Raw genomic sequence first — 14457 nt, 5'->3', positions numbered from 1 at the left:
GGCTGGAGTGCCTGGGTGACTTAGTCGGGTAAGCGTCCAACTTCAGCTCAGGTCATGATCTCATGGTTCGTGGGTTTGAGCCCCCCGTCTGGCTCTGTGCTGACAGCTCAGAGCCTGGAGCCTGCTCTGGATTCTGTGTCTCCCTCTCTCGTGCTCACTCGCTCTCTTTCTCTCTCAAAAATGAACATTAAAAAATTTAAAAAAGAAAAGACAAAGCCAATAGTTAAGGGAGTATGAAGTGGCCAGACTGAAGAAAATGTTGCTGCCAAGCACAGAAAACATTTCCAACACGATGCTCCGAGACCCTGCATTTATTAATTCCACAAATATTTCTCAAGGCCCAATGACATGTCAGGTACTATATGCTAGGTACTCTGGGTTCAACAGAGAGCAAACTGTTACACGTTCCTGACCTTCTGGGGCTTACATTTTAACCGTGGCTGCTAATAAAGACCAGAGCGCCTGTAACCCAGACTTAACAGGCTGAGATCTCGGGATTCAGGACATGAGCTACGTTGTGTCCAAGAATAAAAACTGGGAGCAGCCCCCGGAGGCCTTGTTGGTTTCTCTGACGTCGTTTGTGAGTCTGAATATAAAGAATGCCAAAGCGGTCTAGAATATAAAGAATGACAGCTAAGGAGCTAATACCCCCCTCCCCCCCGCCCCGGGGTCCGAACTTTTGGTCATTCGGTCTGAAAATCCAGAAACTCAGTTCACAGTCAAGGGTCCTCTGTCCTATCGTGTCTTATGTCCACAAACAGCTGATCTTATCAGAGCAGTTGCAAGGGCCTGGCTTGCTCCGTGCGTGTTAGGATTGACTACACAACCCAACATCCGCGGTGCTGGACTACCCATGGCAGTGATTTACAAGCTCAGGTCCACAAGCCAGACCACCCAGGTCCTAAATCTTCAGCCATTTAGCAGCTGTGGAACTGAACCAAAACTCTCCAGGCCTCAATTTTCTCACCTATAAAATCATAATAATAACTACAGCTCTTGCCCCATTGGGAGACTGTGAAAATCAACTGAAAACAAGGCATGTAAAGCGCTTAGCACAAAGCCTGGCCATCCTAACTACCCAGGAGATAGTAGCTATGATTGCTTCCCCCCCCCCCCCCCAGCTGGGTGTTGGGTTTATTTAAATCTACCCCTGCATTTCAGATGCGTGCACAGGGGTAAAATTCACCATCTCGTCTACAAATTGCAAAACGGCTAGACAGGATCGTCACAGAAACTACAGGGAGGAATAAACATCACAGGAAGACTGTGGATTTTGAGGTCAAGAGGCAACGCACAAGGTTGCATTGCTGAGTGGTCCTGGGACATCTCTTCTGCACGTGATGGCTAGAAGTATCTTGTGTTACCATCTGCTGGAGAGCATGCGAGTGTTTTGTGGTTGTCTGTGTGACAGCTAAATTATATCAGGCTTTGGAATTACGTACGGAAGAAGGGGTGTGTCTCCCCACAAGGGGTAGAATGAACTACAAAAGTCAGTCCTATTAGCCGACAGTGTGAAAAACAAAACAAAAACCATGGACCCTCGGTGTCCATACGAGGAGTGGCCGCCATGTTTAGACCACAGGCAACTCCAGGACCCAAATATGGCAGCCAAGTACCTGTGGAACAAACAGACTTGAAAACTTGGGTACACTTTTCTAGGAGTACATTGGTGTGCCAGGGACAGCAGGAGTTCAGAGGGGGAGCAAGTTAATTAATTTGTACAGAATTTAAAGCATTTACTATGTTTTTAAATATGTTAACCCAAGCACACAGAGAGGTTATGGAACAGAATGAAAAAAAAAAAATCACATCAAGTTTTAGAACACTTCAAAGGGCAGCCTCCAGCCTCAACCCCCCCATGGTAGGGGAGGCTGGTTGCTTCCTTTGTAATTAGGACTTTCAAGGGAAAGTTTGAAAAGCACTCGAGTGGTGGAAAGAATACAGAAGTAGACATTTCAAAACTCGAGTTTAAGCTGGGAGGCTCAGGGGCGCCTGGGTGGCGCAGTCAGTTAAACGTCCGGCTTCAGCCAGGTCACGATCTCGTGGTCCGGGAGTTCGAGCCCCACGTCGGGCTCTGGGCTGATGGCTCAGAGCCTGGAGCCTGTTTCCGATTCTGTGTCTCCCTCTCTCTCTGCCTCTCCCCCGTTCATGCTCTGTCTCTCTCTGTCCCAAAAATAAATAAACGTTGAAAAAAAAAAATTTAAGCTGGGAGGCTCAGACGCTTGTTTTTGTTACCTTGAGCAAGTGACCCAACTGATCTTGGGCTTCCTCATCAGGTAAATGGGGATGTTCCTCACTCATTGCACAAGCACCTCATAAATTCATCCTTAGCAGGAGAAGCAACTGACTTAAGAGGAGAAAACGCAACCCAGTCGCTCCTGTCACTCTGCTCCCCGTGGTTGATTGAAGATGGAAAATAAGAGAGAGCCATCTAGTAGGAGAGGAGAAGGCAGCAAATCCAGCCACTCGGGCCTCACTGCCTGTGGATTACTGTTAAAATTACTGTGTCTGCTCTGCAGAATTGCTGTTGGAATCTATTGAGGCTCCCTCTAGAGTGTTTCAAGTCAGTCTCTTGTTTTAGGCACCTATAATTCAGCATGCCTTTTCCAAAATACATTCAAAACCTGAAAATGAAATGCACAGCCAAGGCAAGCAAATAACATCATTGTTCTGAGTGACAACCAGGGGCACTCTGATCCTATGACCCCATTAAATGGGGCTGCAACCTGCCATTGTCCTTTCAGTGGCAAAATCAGGAGCGCCCAGCACAGAGCATTGCTTACACTGGCAGGCGTCAAGCAAATATTTGTTGAACTGAGTATCTTATCTGCCTATTTGATAGGTTAGAAAAATTGTCAGCTTTTTCATCAAAACTACCTTCCTTCCCCCCCCCCCCCCATTCAAACCCCTCTTGAAATTCACTTCCATTAAGGCTTTTGTAATGCATACTAGCAGCAAGGAATTTACTGAAATGAAAAAATAAATGCAAAACTCCAAGCTCCCACCTGTGCAGCCATGACATGCTATTGTTTGAAGCAGAGTATATTATTTAACTTGGATGACAAGCTCAGGAGGTAGGGACCCTGTCTTTCAGAACACCCCGCTCTGAGCACACTGGGAGTTCTTGATAAGCAGCAGCAAGAAATGCTGCGGAGGGACCTCTTTTTAATTATTTATTTTTCCAACCCCAGATTTTTGGCTGCAGGTTTTTACCCCTGGCTTGATTTCCAAGGGAACCTCTCTCCCGGAAGCTCCCACGAAGATGGGTAAACAGCGCTCTGACCCACCCCCTTCCCTCCTCATCCCAGAGCAACTAGGAAGACCTGACCACCCCAAAACGTGGATTGTGAGCGAGTGCACTCAGGATGTCTGCTGGGTTTGGAAGGGAACTAAGTCTTCCAGGACCCAACGGGTAGAGAGAGGCAGTCAGGAGAAATGTTTTGGCTCCACACATCTACACAGCTGTCAGATGGCAAAGCTCGGACTTCCACTGTTATTACCTGCTGTGGGCCTCTGAGCTGTCTTGTCATTAACCCCAGAGACCAAGTATGCCTGAAGCTTGGCACTAAGTAACGTCTGGGGGGCGGAGGGGCGGGTATGTTCAAGTCTTTCAACAGAGGAGTAGAAGGAAATGGTTTCTGCCAAACTGGAGCTCTCAGATTATAAAGCTCTCATGAAAATAGATGTTGAATATATGTGTATGGCAAGATGAAGGCATTCAGGGAGCATCATTTGTTATCTATGCTTAAAAAAATTATACCAGTAACTAAAGAAAGGCATTATGTGTGTGTCCCAGCACACAACCGACAGGCAAGGAGGGAGAAAAGCAAATGACCATCTAAGGAGCCTTGCAAAAGACCTCAGTTTTTTTTCTCCCTGAATAATAGGACTTAATATTTAGTGAGATGTGCTTTTCAGAGACAGGGGTGGGGGGGGGGTGGGGGTGAGAGTGTCTTTCCCTACATATAGTAACATACCTTAGAGCCAGGGCGCTCCTGTGTGCTTATGCAACAATGTATCAATACAGCACATTTTCCAAGTGGAGACTTCTCCCCTTCCTCTCTGACGCATTTTATACCAAAACAATGGCAACACCTGTAGCCGTTAATTTCTGCTCTTTGATTTCTGTCCAGTTATAAAGGAGGCTCTCAGCAGGCTCCCCTCTCAGGAGCCATATGTGGAGTCGATGTGCCAGCAGCCTTGGAAGGAAACCAGCCTCTGAGAAGTGCACAATGGCTCCATAATCCCCATCAACTGGACCCTCTTGAACCGCGGCTTTATTTTCCAGTCAAAGAGCTGCCAATCTCCAGAGTCAAGCTGGGGCTGCCCTGAGAACCCAGGGGAAACCTGTGCTCTTACTGGTTGGACACAACACAAGGGTGGTGCTTCTGCGCCCCACAGTCTCCACCGGCAACGTGGAGCCCAGAAGCTGCCTGTAGCACCCCAACATCTTTCCTTGCTTCCCTCCCGGCTGAAGCTTTCATCCACAAAGCCACCTCAACCTCCCCTGCCTCTCCCCCCAGAGACCACAGTGCCCCCACGGCAGAGCCACAGCCTCCCGCCCGCCCTCGCACTAGGTCAGGCTGACGGTTCCGTTCCACCCAGCGTGGGCCGCTTTTCCAGGCCAGCACTGACCCAGGTTGAGCAGGCTACCAACTCTTCAGACCACATCACATGTGTTGCGGGGAGGGGGGTGCGCAACGGCTGGGGTGTGGCAGCATGCCTTTTGGGTTCACCGACTTCTCTGCCCAGGGCGCTGTGTTTGGCAACCGAGTTGAGAAGGGTCAAGCCACACGCCTGCTAACACCCGTACACCTGGGGAGGCGATTAGGGAAGGGAGCGGGGTAGGCTGCCTGGGGCGGCTCAGCCCCAAACAAGCGTCGTTTGGACAGAGAAGGATGACACTGGGATACAGTCACTAGAGTTTTAAGCCAAACTCCTACCCTCTCCACCTCGCCGTTTACGCTCCCTCTGGGGACCTCTGGCTGTGCTCTAGAGCAGCCGAAGGTCTCCGAGACCCCGTGAAAACGGCTCGCTGGCCGCCAGCCGGCCGTGTGAATCCCAGACCTGGTAAATGGCAACCTGGTCTCCCTCCCGCTCACCCTTGGCGGCGGCTCCCCACCGGGAGCACTCCCCTCGGCGTCCCGGCGGCAGGACTTACGCAGTTTTGCTCGGCCGTCTGGAAGTCCCAGGAGCAGCTCTTGGCGCGCTCCTGGATCTCACTCATCCTGAAGAGGCAGAGTGCCGTGGTGGCGGGGGAGCGCTTCTCCTGGCCCTCGCCGGTGGCCGCGCTGAACACACCCGCCCAGACGCCCAGGGCCTCCACCAGGCTGGAGGAGAGGAGCAGGCGCCGGCCGTCGGGGTGGCCGTGGCCGCAGTCGAGGGCCGCCTGGCCCTGAAACTGCAGCACCTTGGCGCTCTGCGCGATGCGCACCATGCTGGGCCAGCCGGTGGCGGCGCCGCTCGTATAGTTGTAGGGATAGTAGGGGAAGTAGACGCTGCCGTTCCAGAGAAAGGCGTCCACGAAGTGCAGGCTGCCCGCGCCCCCGCGCAGCTTGAGGCGGCCCAGCTCCTCCGTGGCCAGGCTGCGTCCCTCCGTGTCCTTGAGGGCGATGGCGGTGTCGCGGTCGGACGCCGCCGGATTGCAGCGGCTCGCGGTCTCGGGCTCCGGCAGCACGTAGGTGGCGGCCACTGCCAGGTACCAGCGGTTCTGGTCCCCCGCGCGGTACACAACGCCGGCCGTCGAGCCCTGCGGGTGACAGGACACCACCTCGGTGCCGTTGCGCAGGGAGCTGTGGCTCAGGTTGCCCAGGAGCCGCACCTCGCAGGCGCCTCGGTCGAAGGTCCAGCCGGTGAGCAGCAGCCCCTGGAGGTCGGCCGCCCCCTCGCTGTAGGGCAGCAGCAGCTTGCTGAAGCTACTCCCCGGCCGGGGCCGCGCGGGGGGCGCCAGCGAGACGGGCTCCGTGCAGTTGCCCGCCTGGTCCCGGTACAGGCGCGAGAGCCTGTGCTCCAGGCTGTAGTCCAGCTGGTCCAGGCAGCTGCCGCTCGCCACGAACACGCCGTCCGCCCGGCTCGCCGCGATGGCTCCGATGGCTTGCTCCGACCGCCACACGGGCTCGTCCGCGCCCCGGCTCGGCGCCGCCAGCGCCAGCAGATAGGCGAGCAGGGGCAGCGGCGCGGCGGGGCGCGGGGGGCGCGGCGGTGCCTTCCTCCGGGAGACCTCCATGGGGCTGGGGGGGCCGCCCCCGGGCAGGGCGCGCGGCGGCGACGGCGACTCAGGCGCGCGGCGACGGAGACGCGGGCGGCGGCGGCGGCTCCTGCGCGCGCTCGGGCTCCCGCGGCCGCCCCATCCCCGCGGCTCACCCGGGAAGGAGAGCAGGGAGGGCGGCACGCGGCGGGGTCGCTCCGGCAGCCTGTGCGGCGGCGGTGGCGGCGGCGGCGGCGGCGGCAAGCCCTGCGCGCTCCGGCGCCGCTTCCTCCTCGCCCTCCTTCTCCGGAGAGTTCCTCTGTGCAGCGCTGGCGCTCGCGGGGAGGCGCGGAGGGTAAGGGAGGGGACGGGCGGAGGGGAGCGAGGCAGGCGGGGAGGGCTGGAGAGGTTGGGTGCGCTTGTGCGTTTCACTTTCCCATTGTGAAAGTGGGATGCAACTGGCCCCCTTCCTCATCCTCTTCCTCCTCCGCCCTCCGCCTCCTGCCCGCCCGCCCTCCCTCCACGCCCATCTCCCCTCCCCTCTTGATTCGGTGAGATAGGGAGGAGGAAGGTCTCGTAATTTGGGTTACTGTGTAGGTGGCCTCTTTCATCTATTCATAACAAAGCTGAGCAGCCTGCTGTTGCCGCCGCGGCCGCCACCATCGCCCCTTGGCTCTCCCGGGGCTCCCGGGGCGCGCTAGCAGTACGCCGAGCGGGCTCCCGCGCCCGCCCGTCCGCCCGCGGGGCTGCTCCAACGCTCGGGTTTTGTTTACGAGAGCAGCCTGGGGATACGCAATGCACGGGGAGCCAGAACCCAGGGCGCCGAGGGTTTGCAGCTGAGGCCCAGGGCTCAGGCCACAGGGAGGCTGCGGGGAGGCTGACAGGTGTGGAGCGGCGGGAGGGAGGCCCAGGGGAGGCGCGCGGGAGACGTGGACGAGCCGGGGAGGCTCAGGGGACCAAGGCGTCCCTGCCACAGCGGTTGGGTTTCCCCTGGTCACAGGAGTGAGGTGAGGAAAAGGCAGGCGCCAAGACTCCGCTTCTGGACAATCCCCGGGGCCAGAGCTCCCATATTTGAAAAGGTTCTCTCATCTCCCTTGGCAACGGAGTCCCAGGCTCTCAGACCTAGTGCTTAGAAAGTTCTACTCCTCATCTAACCTTAATGATCCTGGCTAACGTTTATTGAGCACTTACTGTGTGCCGGGTGCTGTTCCAAATTTACCACATGGACTAAGACTCATTTAATACCCTAATAACCCTTTTAATTAGTGACTGTTATTATCACTCCCGTTTAGCAGTGAGAATGATCATGGAGAGGTTATGGAATTCCGCGGGGGTCCTAATGCTGGTTTGACAGTGGAGGTGAGATTCGAATCCCTATCTAGCCCCAGGGCCCTTTCTTTACGCATCCCGCCCTAGCGGAGCGCCACCTGTGGCCCATTCGATACCGCTGCGAGATCATCCTCCGCAGGTGAGAACTGAAAAGGTCCCCAAGTTAAATGCTCCAACCTGCCCTGCCCAGCCCAGCCTTCTAATCTTAGAGCCAGGTACCCTATTTCCCTAGAGGCTCTCCCTCTGTCTCATCCTTTCCCACTTCTTTTCTTTGGACCCTCCGAGGTCTCCCCACCTCACCCAGGGGTGCCTCCAAAGCCAGCAAGAATTTGTGAAGCCCGGCGAATGTCTGAATCATTGCACACCTGGGTGTCCGTTCATGATTTCGCAGGAGGGGCTTCCTAGAGGAGACACGAGTGCCTCCCAGCTTCCTGAGGCGGCCGATGGCATCACCAGCACACTTAGAGTCTGGCAGATGATCCAGATGGTGTACCTGAGGACCCTGATGCATCCTTGCAAACAGATCTCTGTCCCCTCCCTGAGTATTTCCAGACCAGAGGGCCCAGGGAGAGTTACTGGTTGCATCCCCTCTCTCCCTTCCATTCCTGGTTCCCCAACTCTAGATGGAATCTGTCTCAGGGGGGACGGGGTAAGTGGGCTTCCTCCAGATGCTGAGCCTTCTTGAAGGAACGGCTGTTGCAGGTTTTCAACGTCTACAGCAGTGCATCGCGTCCCCGCCCCGTGCTGAGGGATAAGGCAGGAGAAGGAGCTCTGAGAGGCTGGAGGAGCTGAGGGTGAGGTGAGGTAAGAAGCAGAAGAGAAAGAAAAGTTTCTGCCCTTGACGTGCAGTGGAAGGATCGGATCACTCCAGCGGCGGCTCTCCTGTTCTGGATTCAGAGTGGTCATCGATCCCTTCGTAATTTCCTCGTTTGAAACTGGGTAACATTGTCTTTGCCTACCCGCGGGGCAGTAAATAATCTCGTGGGCTGTAAGGTGGCTCTTTCCACTGCAGTGGTGGTGGCCGGGAGAGCGGTAGGAGTGGAGGAGGAAGGGGAAAGAGCCGGGACACCAGGCCGATGTTCACCAGGAGATGAGCCGTCAGGCAAATCAGATGCCGTCTCTGTTCCAGAATCATCAGGCCTCACTCCCCCAATCCCTGCCCACCAGAAATATTTTAAGAACTTCTGCACGGCTGGAAATGGGGAAAGCGGTACGTGAGAGACATCTGCAGGAGCTCACAGAAGCCGTCACCGCATAGTAGGGCATTTACGTGCTGGCAGTTTGACAATTTTCCCTGTGAGCGATGAAGAAGGCGATGATCTCCACCGCTGTCATGAACCGGCTGTGGCAGTGTTGTTATGTGCTGAGAAGCAACAGTTCAATTCCATTCCGGAGATAGTTTTACTTCACTCGTAACCAAGCAATTTCTCTAAGTCCTGCCGAGTTGGTACAATCAGTGGCCAACCATCTTGGGAGCTATTTGGATTAAGCATACTCTATGGGGCAGCATTTTGATCACTACTCAATTCATTGCTGCCTCGTTTTGAGAAAGAGACGTCTTAAAAATACTACCAGCAAGAAGTATAAATGGCTTTGATGGCTACAGTTTCTCACCATTCCACGGGACCATAAGCCCCACTCTTGAAAGCACGCTGCTTTTTCTTCCCATTTAATTGGATGCAGGCGCCCATGGTGAAAGAAATCAGAATCTGTGCCTACTTTTTGGCATGAAAAATGCAGGAGACTAGGAAGCACATAAATGCATTCTTTGCTGATTCTACCCCATTTTGTACAAACATGTTTGCCCCTTTCCAATTTTCCTGTGTACTAAAGCTCCACCTTCAGGACGCAAGTTCACATTTGAAAAGTGTGGGAAACACGAACAACAAAAATAAATATTTAAGCATGTGGATTCTGTCTTTGATGGCTTGCTCCTGGACGCTGGCGTCTGGCCAAGGGGGCAAGTCCCATTGGCAACAAAGCTTTCCTCTCCAACTGATGGAGCCCATCCTGGTGGGCGTCACTCGTGGCACATTCGGAACTCCTTGTAACACAACTGGCTGAAACCCAGAGAAAAAGAAGATGGTGCAGATTTATCCTCCAGACAGAGGCCTGCTACCACGGAAACAGGCAGTTCAGACTGATTCCGAGCAGTTTTATTTGTAGCATTCAGTAGATGGGAAAGTCTTCATAATGAGAAAATATCAACTCCCTCAGGCATCTAAGGCAATCTGGGTTAACCAGACCATCCACAATCAGACTCATTTCTGCTGGACAGGACTTTATAGATTCAGTGGTTTCCTGCTGAGGCTCAGGACATTAAGAGCTGCTCGGTAGGCGATTGGTCACAGTCACAAGATGGCTATCACTGGTGTTTTCAGTTTTCTTTCTGACTTAAAAAAATTATTTGACAGTGATCTGTAGGGATGACTGGGCTGGCAGAGATCAAAAGCAACTAAGATACTAGTTCTAGTGGTCAACGAATTCTCTGCCTTGTACAAGGAGCTACAACCCCTTGGCAGCATTTGGGAAATGCCCAGTGGGTCGAATAGTACCAGTGTTGTCCTTCTAGGACTTAAAACAGGCCACTTCCCTCTCCACAGCTTTGCTCAAATCTATGTGGTCTTCCGCATCCAGGCCCTTATCAAAGCTCCCAGCCCCTTTTGGTGACTGGCAGGAAAAAGAAATGAGCCAGCCTCCTTTCCCCGTCTGCTGATGAGTAGATGGTTGACAGCAGATAAGATGAAGGGCCATTTAATAAGTTTGAATTGACGCCGAGAGACGAGTTGAATGCAACTCAATCACCATGAAAAGTCAGTCAAATGCAGCACAGTTAAGATGTGACTGAAGGAACACAATGCTTGTCTTCTTGCCCACCCAACAGGGCCCCAGGCAAGTGTTGAGCATTCTTATGCTTGGCGACACTGCCCCATGCCTTTGGTTAAAGTGATGGAACTCTGGTTGACCCCAAACATTACTGTTGTCCTCTTTCCTGTGTCATAGCTTGCTTAATAGTTCATGGTCATTTACCAGCAGAGTTGCAACGGTAGATGGGAGAATGGGTTGGAGGTACAAATAAACAATTCTTTACTCAAGGTCCAATGACTTCCTTTCAGCTAAATACCAGCCTTCAGTCAGCGTTAGGGGCAAATGAGCTATTTCCTATAGAGAGGGTGTAAAATGTTGTTGGTTTTTAAGAGACGGCATCCTGGCACCCTAGTAACTCATTCCTCAGGTAACGCACTCAGTGTCATGAAGTTTCTCTCGAGCCCTTTCTCCAAACATTCACAAAAATTAGCAGTGTAACCACTGAGCCAGAGACCCTTACTGGTTGAAGGCAAAAATGTGGCAAATCATCAGCCGTCCCCGTGTTTTCCCAGACCACCTGGGTGAAGTACGAGAAATCACTGGTGAATTGTTTCTTCGGATTTGCGGAACCTGTGTAACGTGCCGAGCAATCTCCCGGTCACCAGCTTTTGTCTGATTTTCACAAGATTTCAGTCTGTCCCTGCTCGCATTTTCCTTGCAGTTCTTTTGAAACACGGAGCCGAAAGGGCATCAAGGACTGGACACAAAATGCTGATCCCCTTTTAGTACGGTGTATTTTCCTGCGTCTCTGTTCTGCTATCACAGCTCTGAGGCTCCCCGCTAACATGATCCCGGGCCCCGAATCCTTTGATAACTGGCAGCTTGGCATAAACCCATTCAAAGAGAAGAGCTGCCAGAAACCAGGCCCTCATATTAATAATAACTCAAACTCTTGAAATGAATAGCAGACGATAAGATAAACACACAGATAACTTCACAGTCACTCATACTTCCGTTTCCTTGAGATTCTGACAGAGGGAAATGCTCTGAGCTGACAATAAAGTTTTTCTGGACTGGGAAGTGAGGGGCCTGCTGCTCACCACCGAGCTGGCTTCCCTTCGGATTCTTACACCCTTGCTGTTCCCTAGCAAATGCTTCCACCAAGGTGGGCAAGAAACAACTGGCATTGGCTTTGTGCTTGGATCAGTGCTGTTGGGAAGTTCAGCATGGTCTCCATGGTCAGAACATTCCCACTTGTCACCCATCCTGAGGAAGGCACTGGGAGTACGGGAGTCCAAACAGCATCTCCCGGACGCCAGCAGCCTCGTGCACAGAATCCCAAGTTCAAATCCCATGGGAGACTGAGCATTCACCTTGCCTTCTGCGCCTTCCCTAACCCTTCCTATTTCTATCTTCTTCCCCATCTGTGCTGGATGTTCTCCATTTCTCTGCACATACCATTTCCCCACGCTTCCCCATCCTGCTTATGCCCGGAAGTTCGACGTTTATGGGCAACTCCCTTGTTTTTTTGGCTTCTGTTTGGGTTCAGCCAATGGGAGGTCCCAGCAAGAGATCCAGAGGTAGATGCCCAGATATTTCTTCTCCCAGCTCCCTCCCCGTGGCTGTGTTCATTGGCCTTGGTTGTGTCCCTTTGAAGGCTACAGATCCTGTGGACAGCCTTCCCTGGGTAATAACCACTCGCTGACCCTCAGGCCTGTGGGAGCCCATGCCTTCCTCTGTCACTAGACCTTCCTTTCTCCCTTCATCTTGCCCACACATCTGCCGTGGTCCCTTCATTAATGCACCCATTTGCATGTGTTCCCTGTTTCCTATCAGAACCTTACCTCAACGTCCCTCCAAACGTGGAGAGAGAAGTGACCTAGAATGATGTTTAAACCAGACGTTCTGTTTGTCCATTGATGGAACGCATGAGAGACTGCTAGGCACAATGGAACTCCTAGTCTTTCCAAATGTTTGGTTCTCCCCCAATCTGGCAGTGGAAGAGCTCCACTTTTCTTCTCTCTGCACAGACTGTCCTGTACGAAGTTCAACCTGGTGATACAGACAAACGGAAACTCGACTGGGTAGGATCATATTTTTTTTTCCAGCTAAATCATAAAGCTGAAAGCTTTACCTTACAAGTAAACCAGGAACTACCGGGAGCTTAGGGTTCAGAAGGTGACATGGGGACGGGGGTGGTTATGATCTCCAAAACACTGCTGCACGTTTGAAGTATATTTTCAAACAAGACACGAAACTGAACATACTGCTTTTTCCTTTTTAGACATTTCTCCTTAAGGGAGAGCTTCAGCCGTCCCTTCAATACAGTTGAGAAATTCCCTTTTTATTCATTATTAACCGAAACAGGATTATTAAGAGATTGCCAAATTTCATCTCCAGACCTCGCCCGTGCCACCCCCCACTAACCTTTAAAGAGAAATTGGATATTCTCCGTTCCCTCCTGGCTCAAGGACAGGTGACCCACACAGCGTTCGGTGGAGTAGAAATAGAAATCATCTTGAGTTCTAAAGACGGTACTTTTTTTTGAGGGTACTTTATTTTTACCCTGCTATGATTTCTGTGCTTTAATCATCTGAACCAGCCAATTTGAAACCCAACTCCCTTCATTTATTGGACATTCGTAATGGTGATTAAATATTTACACTGTCAGAGGCCTTTTTCTGCCCACCATGAAAGCTGCACATTCGGAACATTCAGGAGCTTTAAGAAAGGCACACACACTCACATTCACAGTCCAATAATCAAAGATGGATTTGTCAGTCTCTTTGATTGGGGTTGGGGGACGGGAGGCTGGCAACAGGACAGGGGTGTGGTCCCAGCAGGTTGGCTTTCTTGCTGAATAAGGACTAGAGACAGAGCTCTTCTGAGGTCAATTCGCAGCATTAGGCTGGGTCAAGACCCTCTTGTGGCTGGAGGATCCCCGGAATCCACCCACGAGGACTGCACTCCAGCCTGCCTTCTTCCGCTCACCGAGCCCTGCTCCCTGGCACGGGGTGAGGTATGTCCCAAGGAAAAGATGCTTTTGCTGTGTACAGAGACTCTGTAGGCTAGCTGTGGCCCGAGGCAGGCCACTCAGTAATTATGTAGCCTCGGGCTCTTGGATCTTCTGGCCGTCCCATTGGGTTTCCAAGCCTGGCACACAGGAGATGCTCAAATAATACCATTGTCGTTATTATTACCATTATCAGATACCAGGGGTCTAAGGCTACGTCAACCCATTGTATTAGTTTGCTAGGGCCTGCCAAAACACAACACCACAGGCTGGGTGGCTTACACAACACAAACCTATTTCCTCACAGTTCTGGGGCCTCAAGTCTGAGACTAACTTGTCAGCAGAGTTTCTTCTGAGACCTCTCTCCTTGGCTTGTAGATGACCTTTTTTTCTCTCTGTGTCTTCACATGGTCTCCCCTCTGTACACATCTCTGTCCAAATTTCCTCTTCTTACAAGGGCACCAGTCATACTGGACTAGGACCCACCCTGACCAACTTCCTTTTCCTTCATCAAAGACCCCCGTCTCCATATATAGTCACATTTTGAAATCCTGGGGGTTAGGACTTCAACGTGTGAATACAGGAGAGGAGAGCAACAATTGAGCTCATAATGCCCACTTCAAATCCCATCCTTAGGAAGGAACTTTAACTCGCATTTCTTGGGCACGTGCCTAGTACTGAGCATATTACTTGGGTTTGGCCAGCACTTAGGACGTATGCTCATCTTTTGGCCCTTATCATCATGATCAAAAACAGCAAGTATTTACTAAGGGACTTCCATATATAGGGCTTTATGCTGAGGAGCTGGGGATATACCTGGTACTGTCTTTCATTTTTAGCAGTGGGATATTCTTTAAACAAGCCAGGCCCTTTCGTGCCTCCATGATTTTGCATATGCTATACTTTTTTAAAAATTTTATGTATTTATTTTGAGAGAAAGAGATGGAGCCAGGGAGGGACAGAGAGAGAGAGAGAGAGAGAGAGAGAGAGAGAGAGAGAGAGTCCCAAGCAGGCTCCACACTGTCAGTGCAGAGCCTCATGTGGGGCTCCAACTCACAAACCACGAGATCATGACCTGAGCCGAAATCCAGAGTTGGATGCTTAACCGACTGAACCACAC

The 14457-nt window shown here is 52.2% G+C and overlaps 1 protein-coding gene and 1 long non-coding RNA gene across 3 annotated transcripts in view; one reads left to right on the top strand and one right to left on the bottom strand.

Moving 5' to 3' along the window:
- The window catches only part of PLXNC1 (plexin C1), a 149028-nt gene extending 142390 nt beyond the window's left edge, over positions 1-6638 (bottom strand). The window contains exon 1 of one of the 2 annotated variants that reach the window (XM_023257304.2): positions 5162-6638. In XM_023257304.2, the coding sequence (XP_023113072.1) occupies positions 5162-6226 (1065 nt within the window). In that variant the 5' untranslated portion in view covers positions 6227-6638. The remainder of the gene's footprint in view (positions 1-5161) is intronic. The other variant, XM_023257305.2, reaches the window with a different exon arrangement.
- A 90-nt stretch (positions 6639-6728) lies between these two features.
- On the top strand, positions 6729-10611 carry LOC109501725. Its single transcript, XR_002159969.3, has 2 exons — positions 6729-8455; positions 8646-10611. It is a non-coding gene; the product is annotated as an uncharacterized LOC109501725 (long non-coding RNA).
- Positions 10612-14457: the final 3846 nt, after the last annotated feature.

This window comes from Felis catus, chromosome B4, assembly GCF_018350175.1.
Source record: "Felis catus isolate Fca126 chromosome B4, F.catus_Fca126_mat1.0, whole genome shotgun sequence".
NCBI lineage: Eukaryota > Metazoa > Chordata > Mammalia > Carnivora > Felidae > Felis > Felis catus.
Note: the sequence above shows the minus strand (reverse complement) of the source record. Positions and strands in the feature narration are given on the sequence as shown.